Source organism: Poecilia latipinna, unplaced genomic scaffold (assembly GCF_001443285.1).
Source record: "Poecilia latipinna isolate Pla-1442-1.1 unplaced genomic scaffold, P_latipinna-1.0 Scaffold4765, whole genome shotgun sequence".
In the NCBI taxonomy this organism is placed as follows: Eukaryota; Metazoa; Chordata; class Actinopteri; order Cyprinodontiformes; family Poeciliidae; genus Poecilia; species Poecilia latipinna.
In genome coordinates, this window is record NW_015117381.1 from 1 (window position 1) to 18,819 (window position 18,819).

The 18,819-nt window shown below is 40.5% G+C and overlaps 1 protein-coding gene across 1 annotated transcript; it reads right to left on the minus strand.

The window, feature by feature from the left end:
- Positions 1-1,056: 1,056 nt before the first annotated feature.
- Positions 1,057-14,687, minus strand: LOC106942998 (DNA-binding protein SATB1-like). The gene is made up of 9 exons (XM_015026344.1): positions 14,200-14,687; positions 11,352-11,569; positions 11,042-11,218; positions 10,800-10,926; positions 7,230-7,353; positions 5,972-6,083; positions 5,104-5,642; positions 2,620-2,817; positions 1,057-1,812 (listed from the first exon to the last, which is right to left on the minus strand). Exons 2-9 carry the CDS (start codon positions 11,551-11,553, stop codon positions 1,471-1,473), a joined length of 1,821 nt encoding a protein of 606 aa, XP_014881830.1. The 5' UTR covers positions 11,554-11,569; positions 14,200-14,687; the 3' UTR covers positions 1,057-1,470.
- Between the last annotated feature and the right edge of the window lie 4,132 nt (positions 14,688-18,819).

The following is an 18,819-nucleotide window of genomic DNA, read 5'->3' on the forward strand; positions in this document are numbered from 1 at the left end:
TATCTGACATTTCATGGGTTTTCAGGTCTGATATTTTATGAATTTCATATCTGACATTTATTTGACATTTTATCCTGTGACCTGTTTGCTTGGATTTGTGAGCATGCTCAGATAGCGTCTGTACACAGATTGCAGGTCTGGAGAGAGGGGACACTGGGAATATACCCAAGACTTCACTTCCTGTCCCTGCCAAAGAAAAGCATTCCCACACCGTGATGAACATTCAAATCAATAACTCATTAAAGAGGTGATGACTGAAGGCTGTTAGTGCGACTAGATTTTCATTTATTTAAGGGTACCATAATCAAGGAGTGGATACAAAAGCACATCACACATTTCAGATTATTATTTGATAGCTTTAAAAGCACTCCAACTGAATCTTTTCCTGTTTCTAGGTCTAGTTTATCATTTTCTTTACACAATAACTGAAAAAAAAAAGCTTGTCATCTTACTTACAAAACGTGCAAAAAAGGTGAATTTCTTGGTTCCATGCCACTAATCCACTGAAATTCTCTCGTCTGCCTTAATTGTTTCGGCATCACAGGAGAAGAAACTTGTGAGTGGCAGATTGAGGAAAATGAGGAGCATAAAACCCAGTTTTATTCATGAATGGCAACATGATTGGAAACAGGCTTAATCGCGCGTGCGCGCGCGCGCACACACACACACACACACACACACACACACACACACACACACACACACACACACACACCTGGCTGAAACCCAGTTTCAGCACTGAAAGCCATCCAGATGCACAGTGCAGATAGGAAAGAGAGATTGAGCATGGTTCTGTCTGCCAACCAACTGGGCAAATTAGAGAGAGGAGGAGATAAAGCGGGAAAAAAAGAAAGTGGAAAAGAGACAGCAAACTGCACAAACAATATGGAGAAAGTGAAGGAAGATAAGAGGCAGAGGGGAAAAAAAAAGAAGGGAAATAGAACATTGGGGGTCTTTAATATCTGTACTTGCATGACCGCAGGATGACCTTAGAAAGAAAGAAGGAAGGAAAGAAAAAAGACAAGGAGAGAAAACAAAAAAGATAGGAAGAAAAAAAGAAACAAATTAAGACACAAGGTAAGAAAAATGGAAGAAAAATAATATAAATGAAAAAAAAGGAAATGTAGTTCTGCTGTAGAAGGAGGGAAAGCGAGACAGCTCAAATCCCCCCTTTTCTATGAAGGAAAATTATCCTCAAAACAAAAGGCAATAACAAGCTTATGGGGCCGCCATAAAAATGAGAACAATAAACACTCGAATCATGCCCGCGTGTGCGTTTGCATTAGCGGATCTGTGCGCGTCTGCGCGTCGGCGCAAGTGTGTATTGGTGCGTGCGGTCTGACTGTACGTCTGTGTGCATGAGCAGGCAGCACGAGTGCGTGCACGTTGACTATTAAAGCGATAATTTAGGACACAATAGCAGTCTGATGCACCGACGATAGTCCTCTGCAGAGCACAGCTGCTGGATGATTATCTGGGCTTTTCTCCACACACATTAGCTATTTCTGATTTAAATGGGAGCATGTAGTTATCTAAAAATGCCAAATTTAAACATTTAATCAAGCAACGAAAATGAGCGGTTAAACTGCGCACAAGTTCGGGATTTAGACAAGCCCGTGGATTTTCGCTGGCAAGGAGGGAGAGAGAACCTCCTACCTGACTTTTGGAGACAGAAACTTTAGCGAACAGAGCCTGGGACACTTTGGCTCTCTTCATCTCATGATGGATCTCGTCATAGATGGAGGCGCTGACGTTAAGAACACAGCTGTCCGTCCTGAGCCCTCTGTCGGCTGTAACCGGTGACAGTCTCGCCTTGCAGGAAACAGACAAGAAGGAAGGAAACGGTTTCAATGCACACACTGCATAAAAAGGGAGTTGGATTTACTCTCGGAATGAGAGCAAATAAAATATTATTAATTGCAAAGCTACAATTATGTCAATTTCTTTTTTTTTCACAATATGTGGGATTGTGCTCTCATCAGCAGAGGCAAGAAAACTATTAAAACTAGAAATCTGTGGGCACAAGTGAGGAAATGGCTGTTGTGATTCTTATCTTTTTTTATTATTATTATTTGTTTTTGATAACACTAAACTATTAACTTAAGCTCGCCGTGGAGCTGTTTTAGAGGGTATGCTGCTTTAGGCTTAGACTGTGGGAGGATTGTGGGGAACAAAGAAGCCACTGCAGCAGTTGCTAACTTTCTCCACTCTTTTCCTCAGTATATAGAGGGTACTCCTATGTCAGTGTATTTGGGTCTCAGTGCATCTTTTTCCTGAAAAAAGCCACAGACAGATACCATCTGCTTCAACTTGGTGTGCTCTCTTTGATTATTGTTTTCCATCTGCCTATTATCCCTCCAACAGAAAGTAAGGCTGGACCGTTGTTTCTAGGAGAGACTTTTTGTTGTTTTTCTTTCAATGTCCAGTCCATCAGCCGCCCACCGATTGTTAGTCAGATAGGCTTTTACCAAATTAGGATTGGAAAAAGAAAAGGGTACAATTGTTATTAGTACTGTCTCCTCACAGCGAGGGAACCACATGATTAGGTGGGCACAGAATAATTAATGTGTGACTAAAGATGCACTTTAAAGGAAAATATAGGTCTCTGCGCTGGCTGACCTGTGTGGATCTTGGGGGCGTGTTGCTGCAGCTGGGTGGGAAACCGGTCATGCTCCTCTCCTTCTCCTCCTGGTACATGCGCTCTCTCTCGGCCTCAGGAAGCTGCAGGAAGCTGTTCATGGCCCGCAGGTTGACCAGCAGAGACTGGGAGGCGTGTTTTGGATCCTCCTCCTTACGCAAGATCTCTGAGAGTAAACCCTAGCAAAAATATATATATATATATATATATATATATATATTTTTTTTTTTTGTGTGTGTTATGATCATTTGTTACAAACACGTTAATAGATATCTCACCTAAAAGAATGATTGGGTTTCTTTAATCCAGATCCTACATGGACAGAAGATTTCAACCAAAACATTGGGTCAAAAATTTTGATCCGGCTTGCCAGACTAAAGAAGGAACTTGAAGGACATTCTTCATAGGGAATCGTTTTTAAACTTTTCGGCTTGATCGGACTTCACTGATTCCCTTTGCCGGGTGAAATAATAAATAGCCAGATGGCAAATTATTCTGTGTAGTAATATTGATGGCAATGGGTCGCATTAATGAACATTAATGAACATTAATGCGACCCAGCAATCCTAAGTAAACTAGTTTGTTCACTTAGGATAAAGTTAGCCCTTTACAAGCTAGTTAGCAAGTGATGCTAGTGTTAGTTATGCTTTATCTTCACACTTGGACCAAAAAATTAGGTCATAGTTCCATAAAAGGTTAATTTAAGAGTCCTGGAGCTCAAATATGAACTGTATATGCAAAAATACAGAAAGCTTTTCAGTATATATAAAAATTGTTTGATCGCTTAAATGTCCATTAAGCTTTTCCTATGAATGATCACAAAGGATATAAATAATTTTTTGACATATCAACTTTGTTGAACTTTGTAAAATAACTTTTCTTATTTATTTATTTTTTTTAATTACAACCCTAGTTCATTATCTTGGCGAAGCGGTATCATTTGTAACGCAGCGTCAAGCTAAAACCAAGTCATTCACTTTGAACCGAATATGAACTGTTTTCGAATTCACCTGCACTTTTGTTGTCTTATAATGTGAGACACTACCCCATTAACCCATTGACATATTCCTGCAGTGACCACATCTGGAACGTTTTCAATGCGCATCGTGCAGTTTAACAACAGTTTAACACGTATTAAAGTCTGTGCACAAACAGCAACCCTGTCTTTCCAATAAGACAAAAGAAATAGCATGAGATGAAACGCCCTGCTTTCTCAAACAGGGCGTTTGAGAAAGCTATGAGAGTCATTGGAGACTCTCATAGCTAACGCCAGCTTGCAAACAGAAACGGGTCTTTGTGCGAATCGTCAAATGACAAACATGCCTTGTACTTTGAGATAGGGTTTTGGCATCATGCCTAATGCTTATGGCTGGCACGAGAGGACCCTTGGCAAACAGAAAAACATGGGGGTGGATAGTAAATAACAGCAGAGATTTATTATTATTATTATTATTATTATTATTAGTAGTAGTAGTAGTAGTAGTAGTAGTAGTAGTAATAATAATAATACATTTTCAGGGTAAGTTTAGGAATTAAAGATTTTGGGCCAGGTTGCTTTGGACACAAACACATAGTGACAAAGAGGACATAAAAAAATAGATTAAAAAAAGACATATTTTCTGTCTGAGACACTGAGTAAAGAGAGCAGGGATCTCAGTTGCCAGAGTGAAAGGTGGCATAATAGAAGGACAGCGAGATTGAGCAGGAGGTAGGGAGCGAGACAACATTTCTCTGAGGGGCTGTGATTACTTGGCCTAGCAGCTGCTTTACTGCTGGCACCGGCTTTGTGCTGCAGAGTGTTGGCACAAACACATACACAGAATCACACATTCGCAGAGGGAGGGGGTCAGTGCAGCAGAGGCGAGGACAGCGTGCGAACCGAGATGCCATAACCATTACTGGAACACCAACAGCAGGCCAAAAGTACAAAGTCTCGCAAAAGTGGCCATATCCCTGGAACTTGAATGTTACGCAGGGATGCATATTTTTCAACATTTTTACTGGTAAAAAAAAAAAGTTAACTATGGTATTTATATATATTTATTGCACCTGTTTCCCCATCAACTCTAATCAGCTTTCCTGTTCAGGCTGAGGAAAAGCATACTTACTCCTATATGATACCACCGCTCTTATTATGGCGTGGTCTGGCTGATGTTTAGTGTAATCTTTCCATGAAACACAATGGTTTGCATTTTGGTCAAAAAACTCTACTTTTGGTCTCACCTGACCAGAGCATCTTCTCCAAATGCTTTCTGTTCCAGATGCAAGTTATGCCAAAATGAGAATATTAGTTTTTGTGGTTTTCTTGTAAAAATGGCTCTGCTGTAGATTCAGCAGAAATTGTGCCATCCTCTTTTTATTTTAACGTTTCCAAAAATGTAGTACAAGTATTAACATTTTATTTTTCGCAAACCCTTAACAGGAAACCGTGTCAGCATTCCCTCTGCACATCCATCTTACAATACCTGGGTTCTGTTAAAGGCCACTCGGGCAAAGATGGCTTGGGAGATGCCCGCTCTCCTCAGCTCCTCTCGCACATTCTGGTAGATGTCACTCGGTACGTCTGTCGGTGCCACTGAAGACATCGCAGCAGCCGTTTGATTTTGCGGCATCGTTGCTGGACACCCTCCAGAACCGCACTGTGCCTGCTGTGATGCTTGAGAATCAGAGGGTTTGGAAAAGGCCTTGGCAGGAGGCCTCCCCACTGGGGGGTGGTTGAGATACTGCTGCGGCGAAGAAGAGAGACCCTGGCCGGCTAGAATGCGGGTAACGGCATACTGCTGGTTGAGAAACTGGGTCATCATCAGCTGCTGGTTCACCATTTGGGAGCTGAGAGGCTGCGGGACCAAACCGGGAGGGTGAAGACCGAGCGATGGCCGACCACAGATGTTGGCGACTGATCCATGAGGGAAAAGAAGGTTGGAGTTCTGATCGACGGGGCTGCTTGGGATCGGCTGCTGGATGTGAGGAATATCTGAGGATTGCTCAGAAAAGCACTCTACGTCTGATGAAAAAAAAAACAAAAAAAAAAACAAATGGGCTTATGTGTTATCATTTAAAAAAGGGACTAAACTAAACATGAATGTCAGAATGACTATCGCAAGCTCTGTTTAGTCAACATGTGAGTTTTGACAAGACGCGTTCAGAAGGAAAGAAGGATTTGATTCCTTAAAATCAAACGGACTCTAAATTGTTCAATTTAAACCGAATCAAATTCAACGAATGATTGAAAACTGTGATATTAAAGAAAGGTAAAGTTTAAATGCATTTTTCTAAATACATTAGCACAATGAAATCGAGATTTAAAATTCACATTTTTAGAAAAACTCTTACCTTGGTGGCATTTGGACCTTTTGAAGTGCTTGTACCACCGACCAAACTCGTGACACTTGGCAGCCGAGACATTTGCATAGTAAGTGCTATTTACAACAGATGATATCATTCCCTGAAACGCAGCGGGGGGGGGAGCGGGGGAGAAAACAAAAGGTATTTATTACATTTTGGGCGGCCTGAGTGCCTCAGCTGCTCACACATCTGATATTAATGAACTCAGATCCGTGTTATTAAAAAGACCCCCAGGTAAACAGCATAATAAAGACAGATGTGTGTGTCGGCGCGTGAGCTGGGCGCGCGCATGAATGTGTGCAAGCATGTGTGCGCAATCAGACAAAACACTAGAGGTCATCAGAGACAATGTCTGTCTTTTAGTAGATGATGTACTTTTTTTATTTTTTCCCCCCTGAAGACTATCCTGTGCACTCTTTACATCTGATTACATGTTTCATCTTCGCATCTTTATTGTAATCTGCCACTCACAAATCAGAAAGTGTGTGTGCGTGCGTGTGTGTGTTGGGGACGGGGGTGAGAGGGTTAGGAGGATGTGGGGGAGGAGGAAATGGTTCGTATCAGATTTTAAGGCTGCAGAGAAGAAAAGAATTTGAAATAGAGGCCATTTTTTAAAACTGGACTCTGTTCCCTTCGGCAATATAATATTGACTAAAATGATAATTAGAAATATGCATATGAGAATTTTCACTAAATGACAAAAGGACCCTTTTATTTCTTTTTTTTTTTTCCTTTTTGGCTGTTTGTGCTAAATTAAATGCATTAAACACTTTAAATAGTCTATAAAAAATAGATATCAAATGATGAACAGATAGTCTCATGAGGTGTTTGGTGAGGCAACACAGACAGACAGACATACTGGCCTCCAGTCAGTAGACAGAGACAGGCAGCAGTCTGGGCTTTTTAAGAGATAGCCATCTTCCTTTATCCGTTTCTCTCTCCTGCACCCTGCCCCCACACCTTATCAACCCCAGCATCTCGACTTCCTGCAAATTTATTGGACCACATACGAGCTTATGAACGCAGCCTGGCAAACACACAGAAACATGAAGGCCAAGGGCAACATATGCATATTCCTTTCGTGTTTGTCCTTTTCTTTGTGTTTGGTTTGTGCGCGTGACTCGTGTATGTTTTTAATATGAGGTCTTTTTGTGAGTTAGCAAACCGAGAGCTGCGTAAATGACTTTTGTTTTAGCCGTTTTAAACCATTTGTGGTTAGTTAAGGTGTGAGTTTCGTCCGTCGTACCTGGGAAAGCGGACACTCTTTGGCCAAGGAACTCTGATTCATGTCCTTAAGAAGCTCCTTCAGAGCATTTCTCACATTGGAGATGCTCCACTGCTCTGGTGGCAGGTCTTCCAGTTTGGGACAACTTAAAAAAAAGCAAGGAAAAGAAGAACAACACTAAAATGTTCTTAGTGTACTGTAGGCAGTTTGTACTGTAGGCAGGCAGAAAGAAAAAAAATCAAGGGTTTGGAATTAACCCTTAAAAAGTGTGAAGACAAACACTTAAAAAAAGAAACACATTGTTCAGTTTGATTCTAGAAGAATCACTGATTAAAAATTTCAGCAAAGAAAGTTGACCATCTCTGAGACAAGCTGACTTTAATGTCCAATAACACTGCTATGTGAGGAGCATCATCAAAGTCTGTATCTGCTCTTTCTGATGGTTTGGTTACATAAGCTGAGCAAAACCTGTTGATGTCCACTTCCTATGCTAGCAGTAGTTAGCGCTAGAAAATTTCAAGGGTGTTGCATAACTCCTTCTTGTGTTTTGTTCTTTGTGCATTTGCTTAGGTTCTCATTTTGTCTCTTGCTTAGTTCCCTTTGTATTCATATCTTATTTTGTGTCACTTTCCTTCAGTTCTTTAGTTCAGGACTCTAAAGATTTTATTGGCAACCACAGCTGGCAGTATTTTACTGCAAATTAGATACTTTTTTTTTCTTTTTTTACACCTTAGACAAATCAGTCTTTTCCATATTGGAGTAGGGAAAAGCTAAAAACACAAACAAACAAACAAACAAACAAAGCCCTGCTCCAGTGTTTTCCAACCTGTATCAACTATTGTTTGTCTGTCAGCATAGTCTTCATTTATTTTTCTCTTTTTTGGTAATATACCCTAATATTAAACAGCCACCAAACATTAATTTAAGTATTCACAGAAAAATATATGACATATTTGTACAGTTTGTGTATTGCCATTGCTGTTTTATAACTGTACTATTCTTAGCAAGCTCTAAGAACAGAGGGAAATGCTTCTTAATTCTCACTTAATTTTTTTTATAAGTTCAACAGCGACTCTAATGCCAAGTTTTATGTAGTCTTTGACTAAAAGAGCATCTCAATAAATCTGTATTTCATCAAATGTTAATTTGCTCGCTTCAGTAATTCAATCCAAAAAGTGAAGCTCATACATATTCATTACACATACAGCAACATATTTCTAGTCTTTATTTGTATTAAAATAATGATGGCTTAGAGCTAATGAAATAATGAAATTCGATTTCTCAGAAAATAAAAATATTATTCGAAGCAATAAAATAAAAAAATAAAATAAAATAAAATAAAATAAAATAATAATAATAAAAGTAATAATAAAAGGGATATTTATGCAGAGATGTCATGCCATATAGCCAAACACAACCATGGAGAAGCCTGCTGACTTAATAGTTGTCCAGCAGTCACTGACACATGTTACACAAGGAGGGTAAACCATAAAAGGTCATTGCTAAGGAAACTGGCCTTTCACAGAAAGGTTGGAGTTGAAGTAAAAAAACAAACAAAAAAAAAAAAAAAAAAAAAAAAAAAAAAAAAAAAAGACACACTGGCAGCAGGGGATAAAGTGTAGTGAAACAAAGCCTATTCAGGAGTTCAAGGAGATACACAGGGGGCAGGAATGGCTGCTAAAATCAGTACTTTTAAAAGTCAGCACACAGACAAAACTATCGCTTTCCACTTGGAAATCAATGTTGGAGAGTCTGAAGAAAGAGTAAAAAGGTACGAAAACCAAACAGCCTCCACCCTGATTATTGGAAAGGTATGTGTAAATGGAAGCCGAAAGCGTAGCTGGTGAATTACGCCTCCCAGGCTGTCTTGGACACACTAGTAAATAATGACATTTTCTGGGATTCAGCATCTGGCTCTTTTGGAGATGGTAATGCCTGACATTTTATGGGTTCTCACAACCGGATATTTCATGAGCATAATATCAGTTGTGTCTTTTTTTTTTTGTTTGTTTTTTTATCCAACATCTGTCCTCTGACCTTCTGATTCCAGCTCTGTTTGGCGCCTGAGTACAGATTAGAAATGCAGGGCTGTGTTTGGCTGAGTACGACGGCTCGAGCATGAAAATGGTATCTAGAGAGAATTGTTGACTTGGGTTGTGACTCCCCCATGGGTTGCTGGGAATCTTTAGCCTGCCGTAGCATGGCAAAATACACAAACGCAACTATTTTGTTGACTCTGCTGTTGATGATAAATGTTAATATTTCATCAGGTTTTTTGCAGTATTGACACTTGAACAGGGTCGTGCCAGAGCAGGCCTAGAGCAAGCCGAAGCCGACGTTAATTCAAACGTTAGTGAAATTAGTGGTTTACCCACTAATAGTTTGGTAAAGTTAGTTTTTTTTTTCCATTTAATTTGTAGTTTTTCCTGCTTTCTTACTAAAAATAAGCTGTTGTGCCAATTATTTCAGTTGCTAATGGATAAAAGCTAAACTGTTTGTTGTTAGTTTTAGTCTCTTTTCTTCGCTGTTTTACTTTTGGAAGTTTATTACCCTTCATTTTTACTTTAGTTTAGTTAGGAATTACTAGATTAGGCAGAGTGATGAATGAGTTAACATTTTGTTATCTTCTTACATATTTGAAGAGAAGGTGTCTGTCTTTGTACTGTAGTTATGTGCAGGGCTTACTGTTTCAGAACATCACCGCTGAACGTAATTCTTCATCTATTGTTCTATAGTGCCACACCTCACCAGGCAGATACTCGTAGAACAAAAACTGAAAGACTGAAAGGTATTTGGCTTATTATTCCCCGACAATCAGGCAGCGCCCCGACTTGGTAATGATGATTAAAATTGCTGACTTTGTTAATAATTGCCTTTGCCACTTTTTTTGCAACAGTATGTTTGTTTTCTGCCCTAAACTGGCTTTATTCAGCAGGTCCTGTCCACACCCGTCACTGTGCGGTTCGGGTCAGTCACAAAACAGGACTGAATGAACAAATCAGGTCTGCAAGAGAGCCTGATCATCAGGGCTGACCTTCGCTCCGTCCAGAACTCATACAAGACTAGAGTCAGAAAACGAGATCTAACATCTCTGCAGACCTCACACGTCATGGACAGAAACTGTTTCGTTGTTCACCTCCCGACAGGCACTGCAGCACAAATTGATACTATGCATGTTTTCACTAATTCAACCATGTCTTCCTCTTTTGCATAAAAAAGACTTTGAGTTTGGATATATTTATATACTTATATTTGAACGTCTTTCCTGAGAGCAAAGCAGAAGTCAAATTCCTCCATTACATGCACAAACCTAGCGAATGACGCTGATTCTGACGCCGTGCGTATGAAATCTGTGTAAAACATGACTTTCACATTTCCAATTGATTTAAAGGAATCCGCAACGTTTGATGGTGGCTTCTGCTTGTTAAAACTGGATGATTTATTTATTTATTTTTCTTTTACTGCTAGTGACTTCAAAGGAAGGGCCAAGGAGTAAGTGCATAGAGGGCGAGTGAAAGTACATTCATTAAGTCTGTCCATTGCTGCAGATAAAAATAGCTCATAGAAGAATAATGTAACTTCATTATCTACCTGTTAAGCTGGATCTTCAGCGTAACAACATGGTGAACATCATGCAGCATATCAGCCACTGTCGCATAAGGAGTGTTAGTCACAGACGACAGAGGCACTGGGTTCCACCTGCCTACTTGGATCAGACCTACACACTCATACACGCGGCAAAAAAAAAGAAGACAAGAAAAGAAAAAAAAGAAAATTAAAATTGTACGAATGTGCTTGTGCTCTCTGTGCGCGTGTCTGTGTGTACTGCTTACCTTTAGCCTGCGCCACAGAGCTGTGGGAGTACCCCAGCGCCAGCAGGGCCATTTCTGTCAGCTGATTAAACAGCAGATCCCGTTTGATCAACACGAACTCAGCGTGCTCGTCTCTCCTCTCTGCTTCCACAGAACTTTCCTGATGCTCCACCACACAGAACACGGGCAGCAGGGTTCCTGGGGTACCAGACGCACAGTACGTGCCATAAGAAGTTTTTATGATTACTGTCCATAAAACAGTATGGACTGTCTTATTGACATAAAACGACATAAAAAGTTTTGGACAGTTTTCGTCATTGTGACCAGGTACCTTTGGAGTGCCAACTTGCTGTGGTGGGTTTCTGGGTCGGGCAGGGACTGTCAGGCAAAGGACTCCCTTGCCTCGTCCTTTCTGGGGTCGAGGGTCCCGCGTTGTGTTGCTCCAGCCGAGCCATCTTAGCTGGAGGGGGCCGAGAGTTTGCAGCCAGATCACTGGACTCGGTTTTCTTGATTCCATCACACAGTGGATCCATCTGTGGTTTCACACTTCTGAGACAGAGATGTTTGAACCTCAGAATGAATGTAATTCAGCATTCTTGGCGCTCAAAAACCTGTGTATTCTTCAGAATTTTTTTTTTTTAATGTTGATTCAAGATTACACGCATTGTCGTGAGGTGATATACAATATACTTTGGAAGCTGCTGATTAGTAAGTACAGCATAAGGTAATTAAGTAAGTACTGAGTAGAATGAAATTGCATCTGTGGTGATGTTTAAAAACACACACGCACACACATCTCAATCATAGGACAATCAAAAATGAATCAGTTATGCTGCCGTATCTGGAAGAGAAATGTGTAGCTAAATGCGAATTACAAAAAACAACTATTCTTCAGGAAAAAAGATGTGTTTTGTGCTCCAGAGATGAAAGTGTTCTGCACATATAAGGAGCTTCAAATCTTGTGGAGCTGCTGCTGAGTGAAGCTGGCAAGAGAGTTGAGTAATTTACAGTCAGCTGTTCTGAACCAACATGGGCTAAAAGGCCACTCTGAGAGGAAGAAGCAATTGCTCCAAAAGCAGCTTCAAGAAAGGTTGACTACAGCTTGCAAATGCATCCTGAAACAAAGAGACACATCCAGACGTACAGACGGAAAAGCCTTGGAAAGAGGTTCATATTCAGCTGTACAATAGGTTTGTTCTTGCTCTCCTTATGTTTGACTCCATGCTTTAGCTGCAAGTAGCATGGAATACGTTTGACTTTTACAATAATGGGGCATAGCAGCAGGCACCCACTGGCACAGATAAAATACCTCAATAAAGTGGACTAATCTGCCCAAAAAACAAGATTTCCCTGTTGTCCATTTCTCTGTCTGCCAGGAGTGAGCTCAGCCCAGAGTTTATATATGGCTGCCTTCATGTGTAATACAATTTCAGCTCTGGAGTCAGCTGTCCACTGCGTTACGTACAGCAGTATTTCAAGCTAGTGTAAAGATGACCAGAGTCTTGTAGCAAGGATATACTCTGTTTAATTGTTTTAATGTGAAAATCAATGAGCCTCATAAAACCACATCTTAGGGGTGGAACTGTTTCCTTCCCACTGGGAAACTTATAGAGAAGAAAAACAAAATCAGGAAGTCAGGATAAAAAAAACTTGCTTAAAATCTATCAAACAACTTAGATGAGAATGGAATAATCAACGAGAGCTAATTCCAAAAATTGGAATATTTCTGTATTACTAATAAACATGTACCTATTGACTGATTACCTAAACAAAAGAAGCACACACGACCAACATGAAACAGCCAGCATCTGAACACACAAACTTCACTCTACACAGTGATTCTTAAAGGCAGGTTTAAGAATCAAGAGATCAAACTGCCCCAATTAAAACTGTTTATGCTTCATCTCTTAGAAGGATAAAGGAAGTGATTTTAAGTTCTCATACCAATTTAAATCTAAACAGGGAAAGTAAAAACGGGCAGTGATGAAACCAGGATTTAGAACCGAACCGATACCAAACATTGTGCTAAGGTGATCAAGGTAGGTTATGCAAATCTTTTATCTTTTCTATTAGACTCAAAACACCTGGAGAGCGAAATTTGTGCCCAGTCTCCTTTGTAGAATGGGCCAAACTTGGTGAGACCGAAAAGGACATCATCTAAACATCAGCTGTCAGGTTTAGCCACAAATAATTCTCACCTGGATTTACATCTGGACTTTGGCTGGACTACTCTAGGCCATGAACGTGCTCTAGTAAAGCTGAATATTTAGGACTGTTTTCCTGGGTCGTCACCATTTCAAGTCTTTTGCAGCCCCCCACATTTCATCGCCTTACATGTGTTTACCTTCATCCATTTTCCCATCAACTCTGACCAGCATCCCTTATCCCTGCAGATGAAACGCATTCCGAGCGCAAGAAGCTGCCGCCACCTTGTTTTACTGTGGTGGTGTTCAGGGTTGTGTACGGTGTTAGCTTTTCCCCATATTTAGTATTTTTGCAAATGGTCCAGAAGCTCAACATTGGTCTGCTATGACCAGAGCAGCTTCTTCCAAATGTTTGCTGTAGCTGAGTGGAAATTCTTCCCATACAAACACATAGCTTGTGTGTCTCTGATCATATTTAATTTGACTGTGTTTTGATGTTGATGTTCCCTTCTTGAATTATTTTATTTTTTTTATTTGAAAAAGATTTGTATTTTAGAATACAAATACTTTCAACCATAGACACTAAATACCTAGTACTTTTTCTATAATAAATGCAAAATAAACTGGGAAGTAAGAAATGATTTTGGGGGGAAAGGCAAACTATAGAATTACTGATTTGAATTCATAGGGTTTCTCTGCAACATTGAGAGTTTAAAGATCGTCAACCAAGTAATGCATTAAATGAATAGTAAATTTGGATTCATTTATCTTATATTATAGACACGTCTAACTATCTTTTTTTTTTCCCGGAACACGTCTTTTATACTGAAGGTTATGACCTTCATTCGGATGTAGCGCTTTTAGAAAAGCCCCTACATCTGACTAAAGTCCGGCTAAGTTTCCAGTAATACACCCAGGCGTCGCCACCAGGCGCGTCGCTGTGCACAACCCGACAGCATATTGAGTTCAACATTTCGCATCTCGACGAGCTCCGATTGTTGGCGTCAGATGAAGTTTGATCGAAGTCAAACCAACCTGTTTGTGCACGACCCGAGGTGCGATCGCTCATCAACAACCCGCTCCCGCAGAAATAATCTCCGTCCATGTGTTTCGGTCGCTTCCACCGATCTTCAGGTGAGGAGCAGACTCGCGTCTCCCCGGTGCACTCTCCTCCTCGTGGGTCCCCTTTTCTTTCTTTTGAATCGAATATTCCCCGGTTTAACATCGAATGTTTCCCCCCGGTGCTGCTTTGCTCCTTGATTGAACGGTAAATCGGGTTCGGTACAAGTTCAGAACGACCTTCCGTCACCCATCCAGATCACCGGGACTTGCTCTATGTCCCTGCATCAGGCTGCAGAAAAGGGAACAATGCACTGCAAGGTTCCGCTGACCTACCTGCCTACCGACCTACCACGCTCAAGGCTCCACACCCGCTGACTCCAGGACAGTAGTTGTTGGTTTACTTCAAAGCGCGAATACGCGGAGAAAGAAAGAGAGGAAGAGACCCACTGCCCCCACCCCACTTCAACACACACACACGCGCGCACGCACGCACACACACACACACACACACACACACACACACACACTCGGAATTACACAGAAGCAGCTGCATTAACATATGGTGTAATAATGAATTCACGCGCGCGCGCCGTAACTGTATTAAATGTGACATTTGCGCATAAATCTATTTATTATTTTCTGCAGCATGCTGTTCACGCTCTACTCATTGTCTTTAGGGTGTTGGAACCCTCCACGGTAACAAACCGCAGCAGGGCAAGGTGGATTTTTTTTTTTTTTACTTAACTTTTAAAAGCTTATTAAATCTTAATCTGGCAGACTTAAATGTGGAAGTTGTTTTTGTTTTTGTCACCAACATTTTTCTTCTGATTGGGAGTAGTGTTGAGTAATGTTCCTTCCCAACCCCAAAGGCTTAGAGCTCATTACTAAATATTCATCGTGAAAATACACATAAACTACTGTTGGATATATATATATATATATATATATATATATATACTCTTTTAAACAGCCCATTGGTTTTTATACTAGAGTATATTTATTTATTTAGAGTATAAATAATTCTTGATGTCCCCTTTTTTATTTCCCATGAGAAATAAACCTATTAGTAAAATAAGAATAATTTGAAATCTAAATGTGCCTGGACGATGAGTAATTTTGGGCTTAACTTCATTCTCCTGTCGCACACATTTAAACACACAATCTCACTGATGAGACTATTTAAAAAACTTCAAACCGCAGCTCAATCAAAAAAGCCCCTTGTCTTGGTTACATGGAGGTGACCCAACATTTCAAGAACCCATATTACTTTCTGAGATACCAGTTTGGATCCAGTTAGATCCTGGTTTGAAACTGGTGCTTCTGGTTGGGAGATTTCTTATCCTAAAGGTACAACAAGCGTCATCCTTATGTTTTACTTTATTGCAGTTTGATGCTCCCAGAGAGAATCTACGTTGTCGGAAAACAGAACTGCTTGCAGTAGAATTGTCCCTTCAACATTGGGAACTCGGCGTGATGAAACTGCACTTTTTATAGAAAACTGCACCGACCAAGAATTTATCATAATTAATGTCAGCTAAGAGGTTTAACCCTTGTCTGTCACATTGGTCACCTACATTTAACTTTACCTTTACTTACTATCCTGGCGTTTTCTCTTGGGACGTTAGGGGCCATATCAGCCAAGCTCTGTCTTGACCCAAACCTTATAATGGCCTTTTCAATTGACTTTATGTTAGTGCTCCCATCTGTTCACAAGTCCTGCACTTGACTATGCATCCAAGGTCTTTTCTCACTCCACTGTTGACTTTACTTGAAATATGCTAAAGAGTTTCTCCTGCCTTGTATAGATTGTGGACGAAAGTAAATACGACAAAAAAAAAACAAACAAAAAAAAAACATCAATCTTTAGCTTTGCCAGCCATCCTTTAGTCTCACATCCCATAGTAGCCATTTTGGCTTTCTACCATCCAAGGGACAAAACATAATCCCAGCCACTAGAGACAGATTTTCCAAGGCTTGTGAACTCATTTACCTCGACAAACAACCCCCTGCTGCACTATCTGCCAATTCCCTAATCCATCATGTGCTCAGTGCTCCGTGCCATTCCCCAGAAGATCATCTCTAATCGGGGGGTCTCATTCGTTTCCCAGACCAAACCAATAAGCTTGATTAAAATTGATATGCTTCTAATGGCTAATATTCCTCCAAAATTCATTTGTATGGTGCACTCAACCAATAAAGCTCAATCTCCAACCAGCATTTTATGAGGCAACATCTATAGATACCTGAAGATATTTTTAACACAAAGGTTTTATAAATACTTTGGCATCTTCTCTTTCAACAATAGAGTAAAATGTTTCACTATTACAAACAAGGACACAATAGGCCTGTGTTAACTTAACAATACAGGTTTGATGCAGATCATCTCTCGATAAGTGGAACCCATATGGGTCCAGGATTTGTTGCGTTATTTAAGCACATTTTCTCATTACCTACATATACCAGATTCAACTAGGACTCACAAGGTGTCTGAATGAGTTATATTTAGAACCCAAGAAGGTCCTTTAAATATGAAACAAGAACCCTTCAGTTCTCATGCAACCTGAGCAAAATCTACACATACACAAGCTGATTGTGTCATGCCAGGAGAGCAATGGAAATTCTTCCCTTTCTGTTTTCACATCAACCCAAACTGTGCTTCATAACAAGCGTTTGTTCAATTTACAACAATGTAACATCTCTCTAACCTGTCAGGGAATTTTTGATTTGAAACTATAAATGCTCAAAACGCATTAGTCAACATAAAATCCTAGAAAGAGCTCATTACCTTAGCTCTGAATTGGAAGCTGCGCATCAGATACCCCCTCAACTTTATTAGCCATCTGCTAGTGTGCCCACATTTTCTTTAGTGTTACACGGTTCCCAACACAAGGGGGCGCCCGTTACTCACTGACTAGGCGTGAAAACGTCCGACTGATTTTTTTTTTTTTCTGGTCGCAATTGACATTATTTATTTATTTACTTTTTACTGCTTGTGTCATGCTCTAAGACTTCTACTCCCCTTTTACATTCAACCTATGTACAAACATCGGCACACCATGCTCACAGACACAAGCAAAAAGGTCATAGAATACATATCAGAGAGATTATAAACTCATAAAATGTCAGATATGAAGACATAAAATGTCAGATCTGACATCTACTGAAAGGTCAGACACAAAATCTCCGCAAAAATATTAACATGTGCAATTGCTCCAAAGCTATAATTATTAAATCACTAAATATTTTTTTTCTGTTTCTCTTGACATTTTCTTAGTTACTGTTATCAAAACACAGCGCAGAATAGATCTGACTATGACGTACGTAGGCCTTTAATGCTCAATGTTTATTCAAATTTGTGGCAAAAAAACCCCCCCGTAATATAGGATTTAAAATCCAAAAAGTATCCAAATGTTTGATATGTTTTCTGATAAAGTATTGTATTTCTCGTTAAATGTAGAGCATCGAATTGAAGAAATATACTCACTGAGATGTGCTGACAAATTTTAGGACCAAGTCAAAGATAAAAAACAAAACAACAAAAAAAAACGTAAATCATCTGTACCTCTTAAGGATGGACTAAAAATGACAGAAAAAAAATCTTCTTCTTCTTCTTCTTCTTCTTCTTCTTCTTCTTCTTCTTCTTCTTCTTCTTCTTCTTCTTCTTCTTCTTCTTCCTGTTTGCAGAACCAATAGACTTCAGCCATGCATCAGCAGAAGTCCCCACATTGTTGAGATGCACTCTTTCCCTCTCAAATGTGGTCCAAAGGATTCCTTGTGAAGGTACCCAAAGGCCAAATGCAGTGAGCGTGTCGGGTGGAAGAGAACTCGAGGCACTAAGAGTTCCTTTTGTTTGCCCCCCACCCCCACCCCAGACCCCCTGAAACTCCAGCAGGTGTGATTGCAGGTTTGTTTTCGCCACAGATGGGTAGATGCTGAGCAACATAAAGGGGGTTGGGGAGAGGGAGCAGCCAATGCTCAACTACTTTTGACTAATTAAACAAAGTGAATTAGACTATCTCCCCAGCCAGAACGAGTCACGGCTGGTTACACATCACTCATCGTGACTAATTCAGTGAGAGAGATGTCAGTCAGCAGCTCTGCCAACGTGTGTGTGTGTGTGTGTGTGTGTGTTTGGGTCTGCGTCTTCCCACGTGCACCTCCAGGTACGCTGCCGTCGAAGTTCGGCTCGTTCTAAAGTTATCTTCCGCTGCTCTGCGTCTACCTCTGTCACCACCACCGATCTTTATGGGATCGAATTGCACTCCCTCCCCGTCACCCTCAGCTTTTGCTATTTTATCGCTGGCTCGATACAGCTGATGAGGCTGGCATGCTAAATGATAATTAAGACCATTACACGCTCGCAGAGCATGCTACCAGCGCAGCACACAGCTCCCTCGATTGGAGCCCTGTCTCGGGGGACACCCTACTACTTACACAGCCGTGTATCCCCCCCCCCCCCCTAAATTAGGTTAGATTTTCATTCCGCCTCATTCGCCTCGGATGTGATGTGGTTATTATAAACTCATGATATGGTTAGTGAGCCTGCTGCTGTTAGATGGGTGGAGGGATCGTGTTGGCACGTTAGAGGAGGTG

Excerpts from the sequence above, each read along its gene's own strand:
- LOC106942998 (XM_015026344.1), bottom strand. The coding sequence starts at position 11,553 with ATGGATCCACTGTGTGATGGAATCAAGAAAACCGAGTCCAGTGATCTG. Across the intron at positions 7,354-10,799 it reads CTGAAGATCCAGCTTAACAG|TTGTCCCAAACTGGAAGACC; the intron begins GTAGATAATGAA and ends CTTTTTTTTAAG. Across the intron at positions 5,643-5,971 it reads AAGGTCCAAATGCCACCAAG|ACGTAGAGTGCTTTTCTGAG; the intron begins GTAAGAGTTTTT and ends TTTTTTCATCAG.